The 22,598-nt window shown below is 42.8% G+C and overlaps 2 protein-coding genes across 2 annotated transcripts in view; one reads left to right on the top strand and one right to left on the bottom strand.

Annotated features, from left to right (window-relative positions):
• Positions 1-10,916, top strand: part of LOC147196286 (fibroblast growth factor receptor-like 1) — a 31,469-nt gene extending 20,553 nt beyond the window's left edge. Inside the window, exons 3-7 of the mRNA XM_086128170.1 lie at positions 216-488; positions 5,924-6,010; positions 6,120-6,404; positions 7,468-7,821; positions 9,121-10,916. Of these exons, the coding sequence (XP_085984296.1) occupies positions 216-488; positions 5,924-6,010; positions 6,120-6,404; positions 7,468-7,821; positions 9,121-9,554 (1,433 nt within the window). The 3' untranslated portion in view covers positions 9,555-10,916. The remainder of the gene's footprint in view (positions 1-215; positions 489-5,923; positions 6,011-6,119; positions 6,405-7,467; positions 7,822-9,120) is intronic.
• Positions 10,917-13,169: 2,253 nt separating this feature from the next.
• Positions 13,170-22,156, bottom strand: tacc3 (transforming, acidic coiled-coil containing protein 3). Its single transcript, XM_086128173.1, has 17 exons — positions 22,054-22,156; positions 21,087-21,252; positions 20,871-20,998; positions 20,745-20,791; positions 18,323-19,355; positions 18,188-18,242; positions 17,673-17,808; positions 17,137-17,195; positions 16,900-17,033; positions 16,767-16,809; positions 16,313-16,438; positions 15,123-15,190; positions 15,006-15,049; positions 14,764-14,924; positions 14,583-14,689; positions 14,369-14,489; positions 13,170-13,988 (listed from the first exon to the last, which is right to left on the bottom strand). The coding sequence occupies exons 2-17, from the start codon at positions 21,249-21,251 to the stop codon at positions 13,923-13,925; spliced, it is 2,493 nt and encodes an 830-aa protein (XP_085984299.1). The 5' UTR covers position 21,252; positions 22,054-22,156; the 3' UTR covers positions 13,170-13,922.
• Between the last annotated feature and the right edge of the window lie 442 nt (positions 22,157-22,598).

Genomic DNA, 22,598 nt, shown 5'->3' with positions numbered 1-22,598 from the left:
TTAAAAGTCACTGCTTTGTTTGAAAGGGGCATAGGTGAAAAAAAAGGATCCATCTGCGATGCTTTTAATTTCAGCTCATATGACGTGCAAAGTTTTATGCTGCATATGTAAGCATGTAAGTTGTTGTGCTTATTTGAAGCTATGTTTATTTTGCAGAGCAAGCCTTCAAGCATTACTTTTGGTTAATGTGTGTGTGTGTGTGTGTCCATCCTCAGGACCTCCGCGGGTGTCTGAGAAAGTTGCTCACCGTCAGACGGTCCGCCTCGGGAGTGCCATCAAGCTGCCTTGCCCGGTGGAAGGAGACCCTCCGCCACTCATTATGTGGACCAAAGATGGACGCAACATCCACAGCGGCTGGATCCGTTTTCGCATCCTCCGCATGGGCCTGAAGATCAAGGAGGTGGAGGCAGACGACACGGGCACGTACATCTGTAAAGCCACCAACGGTTTTGGTAGCGTTAACGTCAACTACACCCTCATCGTCATCGGTAAGTACGGCACATGAAGCGAACCTGCACTGGTCCAGATCGTTTTTTAAAAAATGCTGATTGTACATTTCAATTGTTGGATCACATGTTGAAAGACAACAACCCCCCCTGAGGTGATGGTCGAAAGCAAGCGGATTTACAGAGGTTTAGTGGTGAATCCTTTCCCGGTTGAGTGTGTTACAGCCGCTACCTCTCATTGCCCAAAGTCAACAGCAGCTCGGGATATTGTTTCATACTACTTCATCCTTGATGAATCAAATGGATCTGGAGCGTTTCCTCCTCCGTAGGCTCTCTCTCGTAGGTACTCTATTCGGCAGCAGGAGGGCCACCGAAAGAAACGCAATCCGTTTAAATGGGCGTCTTGCTTTTGAGACTGTCACACAGCTCATGAATGAGGCAGAAAGGGTGAAATGTGGCCGGTAACAGCCTTTTGTGTCTGTTTGTGTGTGTGTGTGTGTGCAGCGGGTGTATTTCCTCTTGGGCTGGAGAGGGAGCTTGATGAATGAGCGAAGCTGAGCGTGAAGGCTATGTTTAGTCTAATTACTCTAAGATGCCTAATTAGGGCCAGAGAATGTGCACTGTCGCTCGCCTTCGAAGAAGAACCATAATCAGGCAGACGTGGAAGCGTGTCAGAAAAAAAAAAAAGGTGCTTTTACTGTAATAAAGAGACTTGTGTGTTGGGAATAGTGGGGACCCATTTTATTTCCAGTCTCCCTCAGGAGTTCAAAGGGGTGTCTGCTGATTGTGCTAAAATGAAAGGTTGTGGTGGAGGCTTGCAGCCAGCTTTAATGCCAAGGTTCGATGCGCACTTGCGCTACGCCGCATATCATCAAAGTTGCCCGTGTTTCCGTCATCACATCAAGGCCATTCAGTTTTTTTTTTGCAAACACTTTTAAGTGGAGCTCATTCTAGAATCGCTCACACGACACCGGCGGGGTGGCATTTTAAGCCTACTTGAAGTTGCCTCTGGTTGGCCCGCGACAATTTTTGGCTTTTTTTTTTTGTTGTCGTTGTTGTTTTTCTTTTTTTAAATGTGATGGCCACCTTTCCAGGGTAAATATAGATGCTTTCTAGTGGTGCGCTAATCTTCAGAGGAAACCCCAGTGCAGTCGATGCACTTTTATAGGGCTTTATCTGCACCATATGGTACCTTAAAAAAAAAAAAAAAAGAGAGAGTAGTCATAGATCAAGATGTAGCGTCTATTAGTCATTTGTTTGATGTTTTTTGAATAAATGGATCGCTTGGTATTACTCCTATAGTCATATATATGGATAGTATGGCAATATATCATGACCTGGATTTTTTTCACGTTGAGCTGACTCCTACGATTTCTCCCACCCACCATTCAGTGCCCGCTGTCTCTGCTCCATTCGCATTCTTTGAAATTGAATTGTTTCTTACGGGTTGCACTCCATTACACACAGCAGGTTTCATTCATGTCGAAGAAAAAAATATGGGCTTTGAATCAGATAATTGTGAACCATTTTAATTCATCAGCATGCATTTAGTAACCGTTGGAGAATACAGTTGACCATCTATGGTTGAACCAAGTCCATTTACAATCAATCACCCCCCCCCCCCCCCGAAAAAAAAACAAAAACTGTTTTTTCATAGTAGCTTTCATAACATCTTTTGTGAAATGTATAAAAGGAAGAATAACTACTTTACAATAACACTAAATACTTAAATGAAACAGAAACGTGTTCGACATTCGAGGACGTCCCTGAAAATATTGATTGAATTCCAAATTGTACGATTTGAGCCGCATTCACCGTTTCAGGTTGCCCAGTCAGTAGCCGATGTATCAGTTTGTTATCATCACAGGATAAAACAACTAAGAGTGAAGGAAATCCTAGCAGCTGCTTGATGACCTAAAAAATACATTCAAGCGATCCTGCGTCAAAACCACGCAAGGGTAAATGAAGATACTGTACATAGGCTCATCATTATGGATGTTTGAGGGGAGATGTGAGCGGTGGAGGGTGGGGGGTGGTGAGGTGGGTCCGTTCCCCATCTGCCGCGGACAGCCTGTCCTCCCTAAAGCTATCTGAAGAATCTGGTCAGTCGGTGCAACATGGCGCCTCCTCAATCCCTCCAGCTGGCTGTTTAGGCCTGTTTAGGGTGGTCTCCTGACAACTGGCCCCATCACTTCCAGGCTCCCCCCTCCAGGCTCGAGCCATGCCTGCGGCAACCTCCAGGAAGACACATAAACATCGGACCGTCGTGTTTATGTGTGGATTTTATTAGTAATAAACTTGGGAATAATTGCAAACTGATAGCGTTCCTATTGTCTGCTCCGCCCGGGTGATGCCTGATGATTTCAGGCTAAACGGCGTGTCCCGCGTGTCTCCGATCACCTGAGGAAGCGGAGAGTGATGAACTTTCCCCTTACATTATATTGTCGCCGTCAACATCTGGAGCTCATTGTGGCCCCAAATCATTCGGGCTTTTTCCTGTGATTCAGCTGGCACGGGAGGCCAGGGACCTGTTTCCTGTAGCTGGATTTGTGAATGAAGTGGGAGCGGATGGCGTCAGCCCCCCCAAACACTGTAACAAGAGCATGCAAGGATTTGGGGCGGATTGCATTTTAAGCTTTTTTTTTCCCCCCTACGCGTACTCATGTTCTTGATTCATGACTCCTGGACTTTCACATATTATCTAGCGCTTATAGTGTAAACCTATTTGTCGGCTCCATAAATTCAAGTTACAGCTTGCATTCACTTTGCCGTTTGTTTTCGATTTGCCGTATACAAGCTATTGCTATTAAATTAGACGCATCTTTGCTAAAATAACAATGAATGGGGAGCCATGTCATGTCCAACCTCACCCCTGTCTACAGCCTGCATTGTATCAAAACAATAATGGCATGGTTAGCAACAAACCGTGCATGAAGGGCACCGTTGTTTCCGAAAATCCGCCAAAACGTTGAAAGGAAATGGAATCGTGTTGCGGGGGACGGTCAAAAGAAACCCCGGCAATGAGGGGGACCATGGTCTGTTTGGATTGGGAGGTTCAGGAACCGGGAGGAATGTCGAGTGCCTAAGTGAGCAACAGAGGGAGATTTCTTCCAGTGCAGAATGTTTTTTAAAGGAATGGGTTATTATAGTTGGCCAGTTGAGGGCCCTTCAAATAGCCGTGACATCATGGCTAGGCCTGGTGCTGCCGGGGACAAACAAAGGAAGGTTTGTACCTAGAACCCTCCGGAGCTTTCAGGGTTTTAGGGGGTGGAGGGACGAGGGGGGTTAGAAGTCACATCTGCTCTCTTTACCTGACCCAGTGGAACCTTGCAAGGTACTGCAGCTTGCCAAACTGTATCTAAACAATTTCAGCATGTGGCGAAACAACGTCGCAAATGTTTGTAAAGCACGGACTGTGCCGATTGTTTTACCTTGACAGGCAGTTCATGTGTGGTGCAAAAACCTGAGCTCCAAATGCTATCGCCTCAGGGTTGCACAAAATGGTTGATACCCGACTGTTAAAGAAAAAAAATGTCCTTCGGAAAGATGATAGAAAACTGGAGCTTTTTGGCAAGTCACAGAGGCTCTCTGTTTTCAGATGCAAAAATAAAGCATACGAAAGAAAAGCGTCATCTACTGTGGAACAATGGAAGAGTCTCCGCTATGTTCTGGGGCTGCTTTGCTACGTCCGGCATAGGGTGTCGTCAATTTGTGCAAAATCTCAAAACCTTTAAGGCATTCTTGAGCAAAGTTTGCCTGTAGTGCCTTGTCAGAAAGCTTGGTCGCAGGATAAAGAAGACCTTGAACCGGCCTCTAAAAAACACCGAGAAAAGTTAAGAACAAAACATCGGACATTTCCAAAGTGGCATTTGAATGAGCCAAGATCGAAATCTTAATCTGTGGAATGAACTGGAACTGGCAGTTTTAAACCTGAGACAGCTAAAGTAGTTTTCTCCAAGCAAAATACTGAACTGGCGCACAAGTTTCTCCGAGAGTTAGGCAAATCAAATCCAACAAGTTGGAAGCGTAAAATTGTGCAAAAGGTAAGAATTGCGCGTATCTCAAGCCTCTCCATTCCTTGAACAATCATCTACTTAGCATCCATTTCAGATGGAGATTGTTGACGGCCCTCTCCTTTTAATTCATCACCGCCTAATTTAAAAGGTCGATACGCATCACAAACGCTCGATTGGGTTTCAGTCATTATACTTTCCGTAAGCTGCGTCTTAACTGCGCCGCATGATGTCAGTCGGTGACATAAACTCCACAGCTGTCTCTCCTGGAATTGTGCTCATGAAAAAAAGGCATCATATTGCTTCCAAATGCTTCACAGTCTGACCCGAGCGTGCTCCTCGCTATCTGAATAAATGCTGAATTTACAGAGATGGCGCCGAGAACATACTTTTGAGTGATATTGTTGGAGCGTCATTTTTATGGCAAATGTGGCGCCTTCTTGACTTTCACGGTACTCCGCTTTCCGGAGTTGCCTCATTAACGGGCCGATGGCGGGGGGGGGGGGTTGCCATGTGAGGTGCCAACAGGCTCCTTGGGTGGGAAAACTTCGAGGTCTTGCTCAAGGTCACCCAGGGCCTCTTTTTCCATCTCGTGCAAAGCGGACTAAGATTTTGTATGTCTTGGATGTTTGTAAATGCACATACAGCTTTGCTATTTGTGGTGGTTAGGGTCCAAGCTCCGATGGAAATTGACATTTGCAAATGTTTCAAATGACCTGTATTAATCGTTTAAACCCTAAATATGCCGCCAAACCAGAATCCCCAAGCACTTTTTTAACCCTTTCATGTACCCTGTAACTTGATAACATGATAAACTGTCCACTGTAGTGACCGCAGTGCCTGAAAGGGTTTCAGTCATCTTAAAACATTACCACATTAAAAAACAAAAACAACTTCTACATGATTTTAATTGGGAATTTTTTTTCTCCAGTGTCAGGATAGTCGCATGAACTTTCCTAATTGATTTCATTTCGATTTTGACTCAGTGATTTTTTTTTTCAACCGCACTCAAGTATTTCTTCAGTACACTCACCACAACTGCAGCTGTAACAAAGTTCTGAAACATCCAACATGAAAGACTTAAAATCATATAATAGCAATCATAAATAGTTGAATTCATAAATAGTTTTAGTCCCTCTTGTTGCACATTTTGTGTGAAACGGTTTGTCGATGAGAGCGAGGAGCAAGACCAAAGTCTCCATTGGCCAATATTGATACGCGGCAATTTCCGTTTTTCGGGAATCTCCCAAATTTCCTGATGGTGTCCACGTTCCTGAATCTAGGTAGCCCTATGGGGCCCCCGTGTATCACTGATGAAAAATTGGATCCCCCTCCATCATTTAGGTTGCCAATCTGTTGTATAAAACACAAAAAGGTTTACTGCAAATTGACTGTCTACTGTCATCAAATCAAACTCGCCCATAATCTGCGCCTTCACTTCATGCTTTCTTGTTGTTTCACCAGATGACTCAGGTTCTGATAGGACCAGACTCGCCGTGTTTGATGGCGTACATTCAGAGCAGGGTTCTGATGGCTTGACGGAAAAGCTCGGTAAGTCTTGCTCCATGCCAACTCAATGGCCGCGGCACTGGCTGCAATGACAGGATAAGTTATGATTAATTGGAGAAATGAGAAATTCCTTTTATTTTGTGGTCACTAGTGCGCCCCCGCTTTACCCAGCCCGCTAAAATGAGGAAGAGGGTGATCGCCCGACCGGTGGGCAGCTCGGTGCGACTCAAATGCACGGCCAGCGGGACGCCGCGGCCGGACATCGTATGGCTGAAGGACGACCAGCCGCTGACCGAGCGGGAGGTCGGCGAGGGCCGGCAGAACAGGTGGACCCTGACCCTGAAGAACCTGACGCCTGCGCACAGCGGCAGATACACCTGCAGGGTGTCCAATCAAGCGGGGGAAATCAACGCGACGTATAAAGTGGAGGTCATACGTGAGTATTGCAGCAAAGCTGAAATGGCATGAACTTCTGAACGTTTTAATTTCTTTTTTGGAACTTTACAGAGTTTCTCAAAGGGCTATTTTTAACCAGTGCATTCATATCAAACTTATTTAGTTGCAACCCGACAAATTTGTGACGATATCTCATCTCCTTCGAGCGCAGATCCCCGCCAAGGTTTAACGGTTCACACCGGTTTTTACAAAAAAATTGTGAAGTAAGGCGTTATATTGATTACAGAACGTTGTTCTGATTTGTGCTTTGATCTTTTCATGCAAAATAAACATCCTTATATGAGGGCATGTTGACAGAATAATTACAGATGTGCAAAGCGCCCATTAAGCACTTCAATATGACAAGGAAGTCAATGTTGCTCAATGGGAAGCTACCATTTTCAGTATGATGAGAGAAGGGGGCGGCTCCACTCAAAAATAGAAAACCAATCCCTTTATCCACAGTTTTTTTTCAAGATGTGCCAAGCCCACCCGAAAAATGTCACGAGCGTGTTGTGGATTTTTTTTTTTTTTGTGTGTGTGCAAAGATGAACGTAAACCGAATACTCGAGCACTTCATGCTCATAATTGCTCTAATGGCAGGTCTGATTTTTTTTTTTTTAAACGGCGGAAGTACTATAACATTTCAAACATTCTCTGATCTACTGTACCCACTCCTGACTTGTGATCACATCTTTGCCCCATGCTGGATGAATGTGCGTAATCACGTCTATGAGAAGCACATTGAGGAAGCAGGCAGGGAGAGCGAGGCCTTGTCCCACGGCGCTCGCTCAGAGGACTTGGGGGGGGGGGGGTACAAGAGCCACCTTAACTCAAAGGCCCTCCACCCAATCTGGATCTGATTAAAGGCCAGCTGCTTGCACTGTACAACCGGGAGCAGAGAAAGAGAGGAAACTAATCATGCTTATGGTGTTACATGTGCTTCTCCATCCTCCCTGTCTGTTAGAGTTGTAAGCCCGAGGCCAAGCTCCGTGTGGACAGCCTCTCCCATCCACAGAAGCACTGTCGCAATAAAAGCATGTCTCTATTTCTGGTGTCTGCAGAGAGGACCAACTCCAAGCCCGTTCTGACCGGCACTCACCCTCTCAACACGACGGTGGACTACGGAGGCACCACGTCGTTCCAGTGCAAAGTGAGGAGCGACGTCAAGCCGGTTATCCAGTGGCTGAAGCGCGTGGAGACGAATGAGGAGAGCCGCTACAACTCCACCATTGAAGTGGGAGACCACCGCTTCGTGGTGCTGCCCACGGGGGACGTGTGGTCGCGACCCGACGGCTCCTACCTCAACAAGCTGCTCATTACCCGCGCTAAGGAGGAAGACGCCGGCATGTACATCTGCTTAGGTGCCAACACCATGGGATACAGCTTCCGCAGCGCCTTCCTCACGGTGCTGCCAGGTGAGGGAGTGGAAATACCTCTTTCGAGCAGCTTCATTCTTCTTCACTCAATGAAGTACACTTATATCAACACAAAGGAAGTATCCACATGTACAAAAACAGCTTTGTCAGAGAGATATTTGTAGGTTACTGTACTTGCACTTAGCCCCCCCCCGCAGAGTGAACCATGAGACCCAATGCGACTAAACTGGACCATCGCAAATAAATTACTGTCGGTGACTCACACTCGCACACCTGGTGATTGACCCTCGCACACAAACCAAATTGCTGCAAAGAAAAAATGTCTTCTTATTGGGGAACCACATTTCGAGGTGCCACATACGGCGCCATGAGAAAGTGTTGCCCCCTTTTAAAATACTGTACTGATTTATTTGCCTACTATGCCCATTTTAGGGTTTAATATGATCAAACAAATATAAATATCAGATTAAGATAACCCAAGTAAACAAAATGCAGTTTTAAAAAATTGATTTGATTCATGAGAAAAAAAATATTCAAAGCTACCTGGCCTTGTGTTAATTTACTGTTACAATTAATTTACTGTGTCAAATCATATTTTCCCAGTTGATTTCTACTGACCACATCCAAGCCATATTACATCCAGATAGGTTCACTCAAGAAATGGCCTAAATAGAAACCGTCTGACAAAACGAGGTCGTCCGAAAGAGCTCAAAAAGCTGCAACAAAATGCCATGATCCACAGAAATTCAAGAACACGTGACAAATAAAGTAATTGATATTTGTCAGTCTCAAAAGGCTTACGAAAGTATTCCTAAAGCCTTACAACTTCAGCGAATCACAGTGAGATCCATTATCCACAAATTGAGAAAGCATGAAACGGGCTCCCTTGCCTCAATCAAGGTCAGTGTTCTTGACTTAGCAAAGACGAAGATACTAGGCAAAAAAGACATCCATGCCAGATGCAAAATACACTGCTGACCAAAAAGAACATTAAGGCTCGTCTTACTTTTGTAAAACACATCTAAATGATTCCTGAGGCTTTTGGGAGAATATTCTATGGGCTCATGGGCTGCAAGTGGAACTTTTTGGAAGGTGTGTGTTGGCGTAAGTGTAACACACCATTTCAGAAAATTAATATCATCATCAATCAACATGGTGGTAGTGTGATGGTCTGGGGTTACTTTGCTATGAGACGACATATACCCAATCAAACTTAATTTGTATGTTGTATTAAAGCAACTCATACAGGTACGATTTATCCCAAAAATTACTTAAAATAGCTTACGGTAGGTCTTTATTGATCAATCAGCGTTTTCTGTGTGATGGCCTCTTTTGTAGACACCAAGCCCCCCATCATGCCTGTCTTTCCGGCGACCTCCAGCTCCCTGCCCTGGCCCGTCATCATCGGCATCCCCGCCGGAATCGTCTTCATCTTTGGCACCGTGCTGCTCTGGTTCTGCCAGAGTAGAAAGCAGTGCCCCCCTCCCGGCAGCCCCGCCGCCGCCATCCCCCACCGGGTCCCGCCGTGTCGCGAGCGGGAGCGAAGCTGCGCCGCGCCGTCGTCTGGCTCGTCCAGCCCGGACAAAGACTGCGTGAGTGCACTGAACTACGAGGAGTATCTGGCACAGCAGCAGCAGCTCCTTCTCAACCAGGGAGGCGCTGCCGTCTCGGCCAAGATCTATCCCAAAATCTACACTGACATTCACACGCACACACACTCCCACGTGGACGGGAAAGTTCATCAACATCAACACATTCATTTCCAGTGTTAGCGGAGCAGAAAAGGAATTTAAAAACAACGCTTCATGGTGGGACGTTGTCAGGGGGCGGGGGGAGGACGACCCCAAATTGGCCAGTCATAAGACACCATGATGACATCATAACATTTGGTGCTGTCACTTTTATTTTGAATTTTTTGTGTGCGTCCAAGTTGTCAGACTCTCACGCCACTAAAGAGCCGCCAGTCCTTGCCTGTGCACTTAATTAAAAAAAAGGACGAGGAGTTGTGGTTGGTGGGAGTGTGAATGCAGCTGTTGCAGCCTCATGAAAAAGGTCTCGTTTGCAACGAAACGGTCGGAGCTCCCGTTTCGCCTTCTGGTTCCTCAGCTGTTCAAAATGGTACAAAAGGGCTTGACACGTCCTACTCAGGTTGTCCTTTTGTCAAAGACGCTTTGTGTTTTAGAAAGCTGACCACTATCTTATTTTTAATCACATGAAGTAGCCAAAATATTAGGTACACCAGCACAATCTAAGAAATTCCAAATAAAAATTTCTGTCTGCGAGGGTAATAATGCTCAGTTGATTGACGCTGTCAGAGAAATATTCAATTCACAGTTGAACACATCCCAGTCTAATTCAATGTAGAGGACAAGTAACAAATGTCACTTGGTATGTCATGTCGAGATGAACATTAGAAATCACAAAAATAATTTGTGGATTAAAAAAAAAACAAAAATGTCTTTTGGTTCTCATGTAAGGCCATAATGCCATGAATAATTCCAAATCCAGCCCTCATGAAAAAGTTTTGTTTCAAGTGTGACTTGGCAGGCTAATGTGTGACCTGGTCAACTTTGGCACGTGGTGCTGACCCTAAAGGTCAAATTCGATAGCTGAGTGGTGTCAATCAATACTGCCAAGGCAATAAATAAATAAATAAATAAACATTGAAAAATAATACATTTATTGTGCCATAATGTGTACCTAGTGAAGTGTCTGGCAAGTGTACCATCGCTGTCCAAGACTGCAAGGGATAAGCGGAGTATGTTTCAGTGTTACACGATGGGGGTGGGGGGGCAAATTGCTACCGTTAGTTTGAGTTTGAGTTCTCAACCAATAACAGTTTGTGAAGCTCCGTTCATTTTGAATCAAACTGAGTCATGAATACTTAATTTATTTTGATTTTCTTTTATGTATCAAAAGAAGTTTATTTTTCTGGATAAGGCATTTTGCATTTCTGTCGTGTAATTATAAATATTCTTTGTGTTGTTGTGTTTAGTATATTTAAAATGCAGTTTATTCACATGTAGTTGATTTAGTTAATGGTGTATGCAAATGGTTCTATTTGTGACAATCCCAGATGTTCTCTTATGAAATCATCTCATTTGGTGGTTTGATTAAATGAACGAAACGTGTTATCGTGTGTCCGTGTGTGTTTCATGTGTGATAGAGTATGTTTGTGTTCGCATGTTCATGTGTGTTCAGCACAGTGTTGAGCAAGCTACGAGAAACATATAGTGAGCTCAGGTAGTTACTCTACATTAAAGTCAAACTTACGAACGTCGTATGACCAAACCCAGAAAACAGGTGAGCCCTGATGGTCGTTACCTGAGCCCTTACTGTGATGTTACATCAAAGTCTCAATACTTTTGGCCAACCCTGATGTCATTTTCAGTGAACAACAAGTGGGTGTGCAAAACAAAATGGCTGTCCCCTGACATGGATAAAACCAGATGACGTCATGCTTAATTTACACACGTGCGCGCAAACACGCACACACTTCCAAAACATTGGCAATACCAATTACAAATATACAGACAAAATATTTAACAGCTACAATGTAAATAATAATAACAATAATCAAATACATTAATGTTTTTTATCTTTAGAAACCACTCCGAATGTCTGTTATCTGTTAGCATGTGCGTGTGTGTATCTTTTGATGGGTGACGAGGAGGGCAGCCAACAACACACACTTCTTTTTCCTCCTTTCCTTTTTTTTCGAGTCGAGTGATGGGCCCAGCATAGAGAAACGACCATTTGAGCGAGTCTAATGTTCCCTTTGGAGCTAAGATCTCCTTTCAGTGTTTTGGAAGCGCATTGTCCCGCTGTGGGAGTGAAGTGAGCAGAAATTGCGATGACTCCAAGAAGAAGAAGGGCCACATTGTAGACCTGCTTTTGTCCGGAGGGTTTGCACGATGACTACGAGGACGGCGATGAGGAGGGTTCGCCTCCCCCGGCCACAGGTACTGTACATTCAAAGGTTGTTTAATAATTGAGTTTTGAATACATGTATGTAAGTAAATAGTTGGGTCTCCGATACAGTGCGATCTTAATTGACAGCCGACCTCATCAAATTGTATTGTTTCTTTCATGAACTATTTATTATTTAATTCTGTTATTGTGGTCTTAAAGTTTATGTTGTCTCATTGCGCTATTTTAGAACCCTCACTTGGGACTACGGCTGAAAACTAGCATTTATGCTAAGTCCGGCACATTTACAGTTCATTCTTGTGTTGATTAATGTGCACTGTCCCAATGAAATAAATACAAATAAAATAAAAATAAATAATAATGAAAAGAGATGTAAAGCGCTCGCATTAGAAATGTGCATGTGCCCTTATCCCAGCAGTTTTTGCGTCATGATGAGGGCTGGCAAAATTGCATCAGATGACAAGAAGTAGGCTGGAAAAAGGTCTCATTCCTGACCCTTGGGATATTTATTATTGTTTTACAAAAGAATCCAACATATATATTAAGACACCCAGATTAAGTTTAAAAACGATTACGTCTCTGTTAAGTAGAACATAAAGTATTTTACACGAAGGCATTGGAAAAAAAAACTTAAATTGGAAACGAATGTTAGCACATACTGCCTTCTAGTGCGTTGTTCTGTAAATTACAAGCAGACGAAAACGCGTTCAACAGAAAAAAAATGTAGGTTGATCTAAAGTTGATTTAATATATTTTATCCATACATTTATTGAATCCAACACAAATATGATTGTTCGGATTTGTTTGTTTTTAACGTGTTCATCATGTCTGTAAATATTAGACCAACCTCGTATTTTTCTATTGAAATTACGGTTCGGTTGCTTTTCATTGTTAATCATATTCTTTACGGGATAAAAAATACGGAATTATATTAAATTAACTTTTAATTTATGTCCATAAAAGCAAGACAATTTAGTGTATTTGTTTAATTTGAATTACATTAACTGAAATAAATGCAGTTTGAATTTAATGTAAGTCATCTTTGTGATCTATAAATAAAGCAATAAACTATGTAACTGAATTTAATGTAAGTCATCTTTGTGATCGATAAAAAAAGCAATCAACTATGTTGCGTAAAATAAGGGGTCATATCCTACCTGATCTACTTGAGATACACACCAAATTGCCTTTTATTAGTTTGATGTTGCTAATTTGGCCTTTAGATTTAAGCAACTGGAAGATTTTGCGCTTTGGCGAGCTTTTACATGTTACTTTTTAATACTCTTGACAAAAGCTACCGCCGTACCAAATCAAATTCACTCGTAATCCCGCTGACTCAAACCAAATCTTGCCACTTAAAAATGATCCTTCTGGAGTCGGATCATACTCCATCTAGCCATCGGATATACAGGACACATCGAATCATCTTTTAATGGAGAGAGGCACATCCCTTACTGTTGAATTGCATTATTTTATTAACATTACAGCATTTTTTCCCACTCATTCGTAATCTAGAGAAAATACAAGTTTTTCAAATCGAATTTTTGTTAAAACTTTTCAAAAGGTTTTAAGAAAAATACAAACACAACGACACACATTTCTCTCACACTCCTCAGTGTTTCCCCCAATCAAAGCGAAGGCCCATTTTGCTTTTGAGAAAACTATCACAGCACACCACCGAGCAAAATGTCAGAAAAAAGTGGAATGTACATGTGTCTTGTACCTTCTGCCACAAGTTGAAGGCAGTTTGATGAACAAAAATACAGTTTGAGGAATTACATAATTTCCCTTGGCACACCTGATTTTGCCTGAGACAAAGTGCCAGTGCATCTCTAATGCAGTATATTGCAAAAACATTTTACACTGTGGCGGCCATTTGCAGCCCACTGGTCAGCAATACAAACAAACAAAAAAATAAAGGTCAAAAGTGCAGCGGGTGAGGAATATCTTTTTCTATTATTACATTTCAATAATGTTGTGCTGTCGTTAAATTAAGCCTCATGCATGAAGAACACAGATTTTCTGTCTTGTACTATAATTTCTTCTGGGTTCACAAAAATTAGCACACATTGTACAAGTTAATCGTCTTTATTACTATTTTAAAGTATTGTAAAAACATTGACAAAAGAACAAATTGTACCGAAACAACAGAATGAAAGTGATGAGACCAAAAGGGGACAGACAACGAAATATGTACAAGTGCAAGTCACTCAACCCTTCTGGACGTTGCTGATGAGCTCATCACAGAGTTTGGTCAGCTCTTCAGCCTCCTTCACCTATGACAATAAATAGAAGCATTTTTGAGTCACTTGCAAGGAAGTTCTAAAAATAGCTCATCAGTGATCGGACATTGTGATTTCCTTGGAATGTTGTAGAAGTGATCATTTGAAAATCAACACTTGCAGAGATGTTTAGAGATAAAAGGTGCATATTGATATTGCATTTCCTACCATGTTCAATCTATGTGAGAAATCAACAACATGATCATTGTCTTCATATTAAGGAATATTAATTATTAATAAACGTAAAGATGGAGGGATGCTTCAATGTTGGAGGACATTGAATTGAATATTTGGAATTGTAAATAAGTAAAAAAGTAATCAACGCATTTGGCCCAGACTGTATATTTTATTCAAATGTGTTCAAGTGCATTCACCTTCTGGTCCAGGTTCTTCTCCAGCGAGTGCACCTTCATCTGCTCGCGCCGCAGCTGGACTTGCAGCGCCGACATCTCTGCCTTGTTCTTGGAGCGCACCTCAGCGATTTCCTCGTTGGCCCTATTGGACAGGACAAGCGTTGAGGTGAGCGAGGAAAGCTTCATGTAGATTTACTCTAACTACACAAGCGTTTGTTTGTTTTTGGTTTTTTACTGGCTAATTTTTTCCTCTGCGTGGGCTTTAAGGGTCTGGTAGCGCTTCTCGTCCTTCTTGATCCTCTCCAGGTAGTCCTGAGCACAAGCCTTTAGGGTTTCCTCATTCTGCAAGGGGAAATGCAATCGGTCACATTGCACCAACGCTGTGAATGTTATTCAACCAAGGAAGCGGTTCGGACCTTTTTGTAACCCTCGATGATTTCCTTGTACTTCTCCAGTCGTCTAAAAAGGTCCGAGAGTGATCTTTCCATGGCGTTGAGGTCACTGGAGACCTGCTCCTTCTCCAGCAGGACCTCGTTCAGCTTGGCCAGCGAACCCTCGCGCTCCTTCTCTTGGTCCGCTGAACAACAGCCGTAGAGTCTTACATATTAGCGACTATGCTTGATAACATGGCAATTTATTTTAAAACTCACAAACTCACCCATCATTTTTGCAATGAGGAGCTCAAATTCTGCAATTATTTTCCTGTTGGAAAAGGGGAAATGTCATCTTATATTTATAAACGGCGCTATGTCATGAAAAAGATGCCCCCCCCCACCTCATTTCTTGACCATCGCCTTGTAACTGGTTGTACTTTGCGCACAGTTGGTCCTCTTTTGTCTTGGCCTGTAGAAAAAGACAATTTACTACACTGACAACAGCACTCTTGCTGGGTACTAAAATATACACATTCATACACATTTTATTGCTGGCGTCGTCGTACAGACGACATAAATCTGTTTCCAATTAGGAGCAGAACAACACAAAGCCAACATATACGTGATTGAAACATATTCTATTCCTCTTTTTTTTCATATCGTCTCAAAAACATACCAGCCACTTGCTTAGACAAGCAATTTACTGACTCGGGCATACACTGTTATTTATGACAAAAGTACTGCGCGCCAACACAACAGGCAATTTGCTGCCTTCCTTGTGAGACAGCCATTAATCAACTACAGGCTGGACACGTTAAAAAGACATGAGGTGACAGCCATTCACAAAGCCGCAGAAGAAAAAGAAAAGTACAGTAAAGATGAGACTTAAACACACTCAACTAATAAAGTTACACAAACTAAAATAATATAGTTTACCACCCTGGAGAACCCACGCGGTCAAATTTGGCCCCTATAAATTCTGCTACTCAAGTGCTACCTTAAATCCCAAAGGGTCAAATTTGGCCATAATCGTAAATTAGGATTAAAGCGTTAAATTTTTGAAAAAACATTTAATTTGGTGTTCACTAAACATAGAGGAGTCATTTAATGTATAAGTCATCATTATCCAAAGAAGAAAAGGGTTCTTGGGTTCTCCAGGGTTAATTATTTATTTTTATTTTTTTCAGGAAGACACTGCAGCATGCCTTTTCACAGGTGGACATGGGCCACAGTAGACTTGAAGGCTGCTTCAAATAGTCTATGGTTGTCTCAAACAAAAGTGGCCCCACCACACATGCTATGAGCCCATCATTGTTCTATGCAAGTTTTAATGAATGAATGCTTTAACATGAGAATAGTCCTGTTCTTATTGGAACTCTTATAGTATGTTTCTTGTAAAAGAAAGTTAGTCCGTTGAATTTATAGAACACATGTGCCGTGGCGCACGGTCAGGATGGTACCACCTCTGCCTCAATTCGAGACAGGAAAAAGATAAGAAAACCTCGATTATGATTGGTAAAAGATGGTGATGCGCCTTTCGGTTATTGGTTTTAGTTTGGTTAAAAAAAATTTTTAAAAGTGCAGGTCATACCTCAGCCTGGATTTTGGCAATGGCTGCATCCATGTCTTTCTGACTGTACTTGAGCACGTCAATGATGTCTTCTGTGTTTGCAGGCTGCGAGAAAGCTGGGGTGAGGCTCTCGAGTATTTGGGGAGTCTGCAAGACAGGTCAACAAAACACGGTAAGCATTTGATTTCATGTCCCCAATCACCACTTCCCAATGGAAAAGGAAAGAATCCATCTTTTTTAAATGTTCTCAACCCACGTTCGTCAGCATTACAAAAACATTTTCCCGCGCTTCTTCGAGTTGCTGCCACCATTGGCTTGGTATCAGAAGCCCTCCAGTGGCTGCCCCCAAGACGCCACCCCCCAAAGTGGGGGCAACTATCTATGTTTCATTATCAGATGTTTGTGCCAACCCTTATTCCAGTACAACCAACAATTGGTAACAGTCAGTGGATGGACTAAACAAACGGTGACTCACAGGAGCTGCGGTAGAGTCTTCAGCCATTGGTAGAGTTTCAAACCTAAATCGGACAGAACAAAATGCCACCATTGAGATTTTAAAACATGACATTATTATTTGCCGTCCGGGAGGTGCATGCCAACATTCATACCGTGAAACGAGAGAAGTCGTGCAAGGACCCTGTGGTGGAAACCCAGGACCTCCTCCACACTTTCTCGGGCTCTCCCTCAGCAGGGGGTCGAACTTGAGGTACAAGGACTGTTTGCGCAATGCAGACTCCTTGAACTTATTGCATTTAAAAAAATAAAATTAAAAAAAGTCCAATATTCAAACAAATAAAACGTTTGAGATTGTGTATTATTGCTCAGAGAAATACTAAACCACTCACATTGCTCGAGCCAAACTGTTCAAGGTAGTCGATTTGCCCTTCAAAGTTGTTGGACATGACTAAGGAGAAATTAAAACAAATAAATGAGCTAGCTTGAACTAGAAAAAAGTTTTCGTAAGACCAATGTGAAAATAGAATGAAAGTAAACTTGACAGGAGGTGGATGTGATCCCCCCCCCCCCCAAAAAAAAGAATCAAAGTAACAAAATTCCTGCACACACATACACAAACACACAATGAGACACCAAAAGCTGATTTGTCCAAACTTGAGAAAGAACTCCTTCCATATAATTTCATCACTTCTAGCATTTTTGTTCTTGAATTTCAATTATTTTCTCAGAATATTATATATACAGGATATATCTTCTTAAGTGGGGCCCTCCTTACTCAATCATCCCAATGAATTTCAAATCATGGTAAAAATAATGTAATTTAAAAAAAAAAAAAAAAAAGCTCAATGGAAAGTAGCTACATACAGTACCAAGTTGAAACAAAAGATGATAAAACAATCTGACCATTATAGAAAAATCTACTTACACTCAGTGCCAGGCACAAACACTTCAGTGAAGTTTGACAGGCTAGTCTGCGGTTGTTGTTTGGCTAAATTGTCTGCAGCCTTCTCAGCTTTGGGGGGAGAACCCTGCTCATCGACACAAGCAGACTCCTCAACTTTCTGCGAGTCAAAGAAAGAAAATGTAATTAAAGAAGAAATAACACAGTACCGTCCTTCATATGACTGGCTTGTGGACTGTAGCTCCCACTAAACTATGGAAGAGAACCATTTCCCAAACGATTCAAATTCAGTTTTTTTTTTAATACCTCAAACTAGCAGAGACAAAAATCCTTTGTGTGTGTATTTTTTTTTAAAGATTCTTAGCCATAAAAAAATGTTGATTGTTGCGATTACAATAAATCCCTGCTATTCACAGTCGATAGGAACCAAGACACAATGTGACTTCTTGCGTCAGGAGAGATCTCGTCACTACGCGACAGTAGCTAATCAAATATTCATTTGTAAAAGCAAACCACAAGTAGGCAATGGTTCATGGTACCTGCTCTTGTAGCACTTCAGCGGTGGCTTCCACCGTGGACGCGCTTTCATTGGCCCTACAAACGACAAAGACGCATATTTCAAGGTCAACCGCATGACAAAACACCAAGGGAGATTCCTTTCGGTGTTGGCATACTGAGCAGGTGTCTCGTGTGTAGAGTTGTGCTCGGGGCTGGTGTGCAGACTGCTCTTGGGAGAGTTGCTGATGTTGGACTCTGTGCCAAAGGGGTTAAAGTTGGGGTCATCCAACTTTTCAAAGTCAAAAGAGTACAAGGCTTTGGGGGCACTCGCATCTGCATCATCACTGGCCGATGACTTGTTTTGTTCGCTTGCCGGCGCCTTGGTGTCGGACAAAGACTTTCCCTCTTTGGGCTTGTGGCCAGGTGGTTTTCTGCCAAACCTCTTGGGCGGGGGTTTCTGTTTGACCGCGCCACCATCGAAGTTGAACTCCAGCTTGATCGGACCTGCCTCGGTGGGCGGGGCCGCCAACGGGGTCTCCGAATCAACCCCTTGAGCGCACAATGGAGTAGGGGCCACGGTGGCGATGAGGTTGACGTCAACTTGTACAGGGACCCCCTGGAGCACCTCTTCATCTGTAGGCTTGATCGGGGCTTCCTCTGCGGGGGTGTTACTATCTGGTGCCTTCCTCGACAGGACAGGGGAATTCTGGATTTTGGAGCCCCCGGTTATAAATGGATCCACCATGTCACAACTGTCAAAATCAAAGTTGTAAGTTCCTTTTGCCAAAAGGGGCGCATCTTCGCCAAAATCCCGCGAGGGTTTGTTTTCGTCGCCTCTGGTGGGCGTCTCAGCGGGGACATGGTCAGGCGTTGCGCTGCACGACTCTTGCTCCACGGTTGGAACCTTCAGCACTGTGACCACGCTGCTGTCTGCAGAGCTGACCTCGGCGGAGACGTTGACGAGGGAGTTCTCCACAGAGCGGGTGAACGGAAGAGTCTCATCCAATGCCAAATCCGACTTGTTGGTGGGCTCCTCACACTGACTGTCTGGTTGTTTGGGAGAAGGGCTCTCAACCACAGGCCTCGGGGGAGAGAGAACCATCTTATTAGACCCCTCAAAAGGGTTTATGTTGTCCAGATTGTCAAAGTCCAACTGATAACCTCCTTTGCTTTGGATCGGCATTTCATCATCAGGATAGGAAGAGAGTTCTGTGGCAAAATAAAGAAAATTATCCTCTTTATGATCTGCTTTTGTATTTGGAAATCAACCAAACTATTTTGGAAAAAAAAAAATCCCCCCCCCCAAAAAAACTTCAGCTCAGTGAACACCCAAATTAAATCAAAAATTGTGACCACCGCAGGGCATCACTCAAGATGTGAAACTTTAACATAAGTTTCCGCAATAGAGCTCCGAAGCCCTATCGGCTAGAAAAGTAGGACTAGTGCTCAAATTAGGCAGGGTGCTATCACTAAAGCTGCACCCATTTGATAAGAAACATTTGTAAGTTTGTCCAAAATGAGAACAAGTGAGAGCCAGATAGTTCGCTTGAGAAGATGACCCAAAAAAAAAAAAAAGGCTAAAAATGATAATTTTTAAAGAATAACAAGACCACTTTTCCACTAGACAGGGCTTTGGGGGCATCTGAGAGGGGTTAAATACATACATTGTTTTTGTCACACTGTATGTTGTTACGTCATGTGGACCTGATGTGGATTGTTTTCAGCATTTTTGGCCACAACATTCGTCAAAGAAGAAGAATCTGTGCTTGGTGGTTGCGCCTTCTTGGCGACACGCGTGAACCGGCACTGATTTTGATCGGGGGGAATGTCGGCACCATTTGACTGTCGCTGCCGGACAGTTCCGGGGCGCTTGTGTCTTGCGCCTGAAGTAGGCAGCATTTTCACAGCCAGGCTTTGTTCAGCGGAAAGGTTGGTGCTGATGGACAGTCTGCGGCTGGATGGATGCATGGCTTGAGGAGCCGACGACGAGAAGAAAGGAGCGTCAGCGCCAATGCGGATGTGGAACTGGGAGTCGCGGCTTGGAATTGTAGCGGATTTACATGGGACAGGAGAAGAGAGCCAACCTCTTTTTCGTGAATGGATGCTACAGCTTCTTTTTGCTTTCAAGCTTAGCTTGCAGCAGACGTGTGCACATTGCCACTGGTGAAAAGGATACTTCGATTCGCTCCTCTATCATCTATAACTGCTTCAGACAACAAAGTGTATGCAGGCAAGTGGTTAAGATTGCACGATTGTCTGTGTCCAATGTGTTTTCTTGTATTATTTTGTCATTTTATGTTAACTTTTCTTTTGATGGCGCTGCGGGCATCCGCAGCGGCTCCTCTTGTTGTATGTTGTGAGAGGGAAGAAATTTCATCTGTGTTGTACAGCACATTTGACAATAAAGTTGTACTTGACTTGAATACAACAAAACTGCAAATAGTTGACTTCTTAACCAACTAAAACAGGATAGTATTCGAAAAGCGCTCTGTTTTACGGTTTATTGTATATGTTAAATTGCTCCATGTACAGCACTTTGTATGCAGCGATGGCTGTTTGAAAGTGCTCTATAAATACAGTTGAGTTGAGAAAGACTACCTTGTGCGGGACCATCTTGTTGCTCTGACGTCTCTTGTGGCATAGTGCTGTAAGGAAGAGGACATTTTTTTCTTTTAAATGGTTCATTACGCCATAGACGCATTGCAACCAAGTGACTGCACATACTTTGTCATGTTCAAATTCAGGGACTCCATAGCTTTTGTGCACTTATCCACACTTGTCATTTTAAGCAACTTTGCAGGAGATAGAATCCTTTTAGTAACTGGATCCCTTCGCGGCGTCTGGAAACAAACCTAAACAGCAAACAAAGGTTTAGTGATAAGTAGAAAGTAGAAGAAAAAAAAACCAAAGAGAAGAGATTGTGATGGGGTGATTGGGTACCTTCACGTCCTTCGGCATTGTCTTGTTGGGGAGGTTCTCCGTCTGCCGCAGGATGGACGGCCTCCCAGTCGGCTGGTCTAGCTCGAAAATGTCCCCACTTGTGCTGCTGTGCTTTCCTCTGGGGCAGACGCCGCGGTTCTCATCATTCACCTCAACAGAGCTCATCCTGTGTACACAGAGGAACACGGTTATCCACAACTCACTGGCAGCCCTCAAAAACAAACCGAGGGGAGGGGGTCTTTGGTAAAGCTGTACCCAGTTGATAAGAAAAATGTCAAAGGTGGTACCAAAATGAGGATGAGTGAAAGCCAAAGGTTCTGCTAGCGAAGTTGAGATTTTGTTGTCTGAACTCCACTTTTCTGAATAAAATGGCACAGAGAAAGGGCTAAAAATTTGACGATTGGCACAAGAATGGGGGCCCAAAATAACACGTTTTCGTGTGCACATTATCACTGCGTTTAAAATTGTATACAGTACTTAAAAATTTGATTTGAGCAGCCCGACCCTATGTGGCCAATATTATTATATGCACTAGAAAAAGACGCCCTTAAGAAATTGTACATCACGTGACATTCTCGCGAGTTGAACCCTGTCGAATTTTCACACAGCATTGTCACCGACAAAACAAAACAACGTCATTTGGTCATCATTTGAGACCGAAATATACGTCTTTGTCACACTACGAAATTTGGACACCCATGTCGTTTCAATTTATTGCAGTCGACGCACGATGAAACGCAAGGAAAAGCCGAATGCTCGATTGTACATTAAAAGAGATTCAAACGTCAAAAAGCTAATTTATGTGATCCTTGAACCTTTTAACGCTCACGTTCGTTTGTGCACACATTTTAGAATAACGGTACGGAACAGTCATAATGGTAGATAACTTTCGTTAAACTGGCCCGATAAATTAGCCAAACAATGATACCAAACAGTAATTAGTTAATAAAAACAATAACTCACAAACCTGTTCTGGTAGGCACCTCGGATCAAACCCCCAAAAGGAAAATCCAGAATGTAAAAAGACAAGAATGCTTTCGTAAACCGTTCGCGTTCCCGGTGAGAGAAGACGGTTTGGATTTTAAACGCCTTGGAATGGACCAGTACGGTCCTTTGGAACATTCGAAGGAGCCAATCACGTGAAACCCGGAAATGACACATCTACGACTGTACCCCATGAAATACTGTGTAACAATGTCCAAATTATTCATAGTTCAGACCAGGGTATATAATTTAAAAAATTTAATGTATTGAAAATTGGTTCATTGATTCTTTGTATACTTTGTACAATTAACAATTGTAGTTTGTTACAGAATGACTTTTTTAAAATGCGGATTTTTATTATACAGTATTCTCTTTACGATAAATTCATTTACATGTTCATTGTTTAGTTTTCGCTTTATTTAATTAAAGAAGAGGTTAATTGTTATGACTTGGATTATAGATTTATATGATAGGAATACCAAACAATAAAACACGAGGACTTTATTATGCTATCATTAAAATAAGCTA

Source organism: Hippocampus guttulatus, chromosome 13, assembly GCF_054856545.1.
Source record: "Hippocampus guttulatus isolate MCC_2025c chromosome 13, RoL_Hgut_1.0, whole genome shotgun sequence".
In the NCBI taxonomy this organism is placed as follows: domain Eukaryota; kingdom Metazoa; phylum Chordata; class Actinopteri; order Syngnathiformes; family Syngnathidae; genus Hippocampus; species Hippocampus guttulatus.
Note: the sequence above shows the minus strand (reverse complement) of the source record. Positions and strands in the feature narration are given on the sequence as shown.

Bases quoted from the DNA above. Each gene is read 5' to 3' on its own strand.
- tacc3 (XM_086128173.1), bottom strand. From the start codon at position 21,251: ATGAGCTCTGTTGAGGTGAATGATGAGAACCGCGGCGTCTGCCCCAGA. The intron at 20,999-21,086 runs GTACCCAATCAC...TTTGCTGTTTAG, and splicing joins CAATGCCGAAGGACGTGAAG to GTTTGTTTCCAGACGCCGCG. The intron at 17,034-17,136 runs GTGAGTGGTTTA...AAATGCAATAAG, and splicing joins AACAGTTTGGCTCGAGCAAT to TTCAAGGAGTCTGCATTGCG.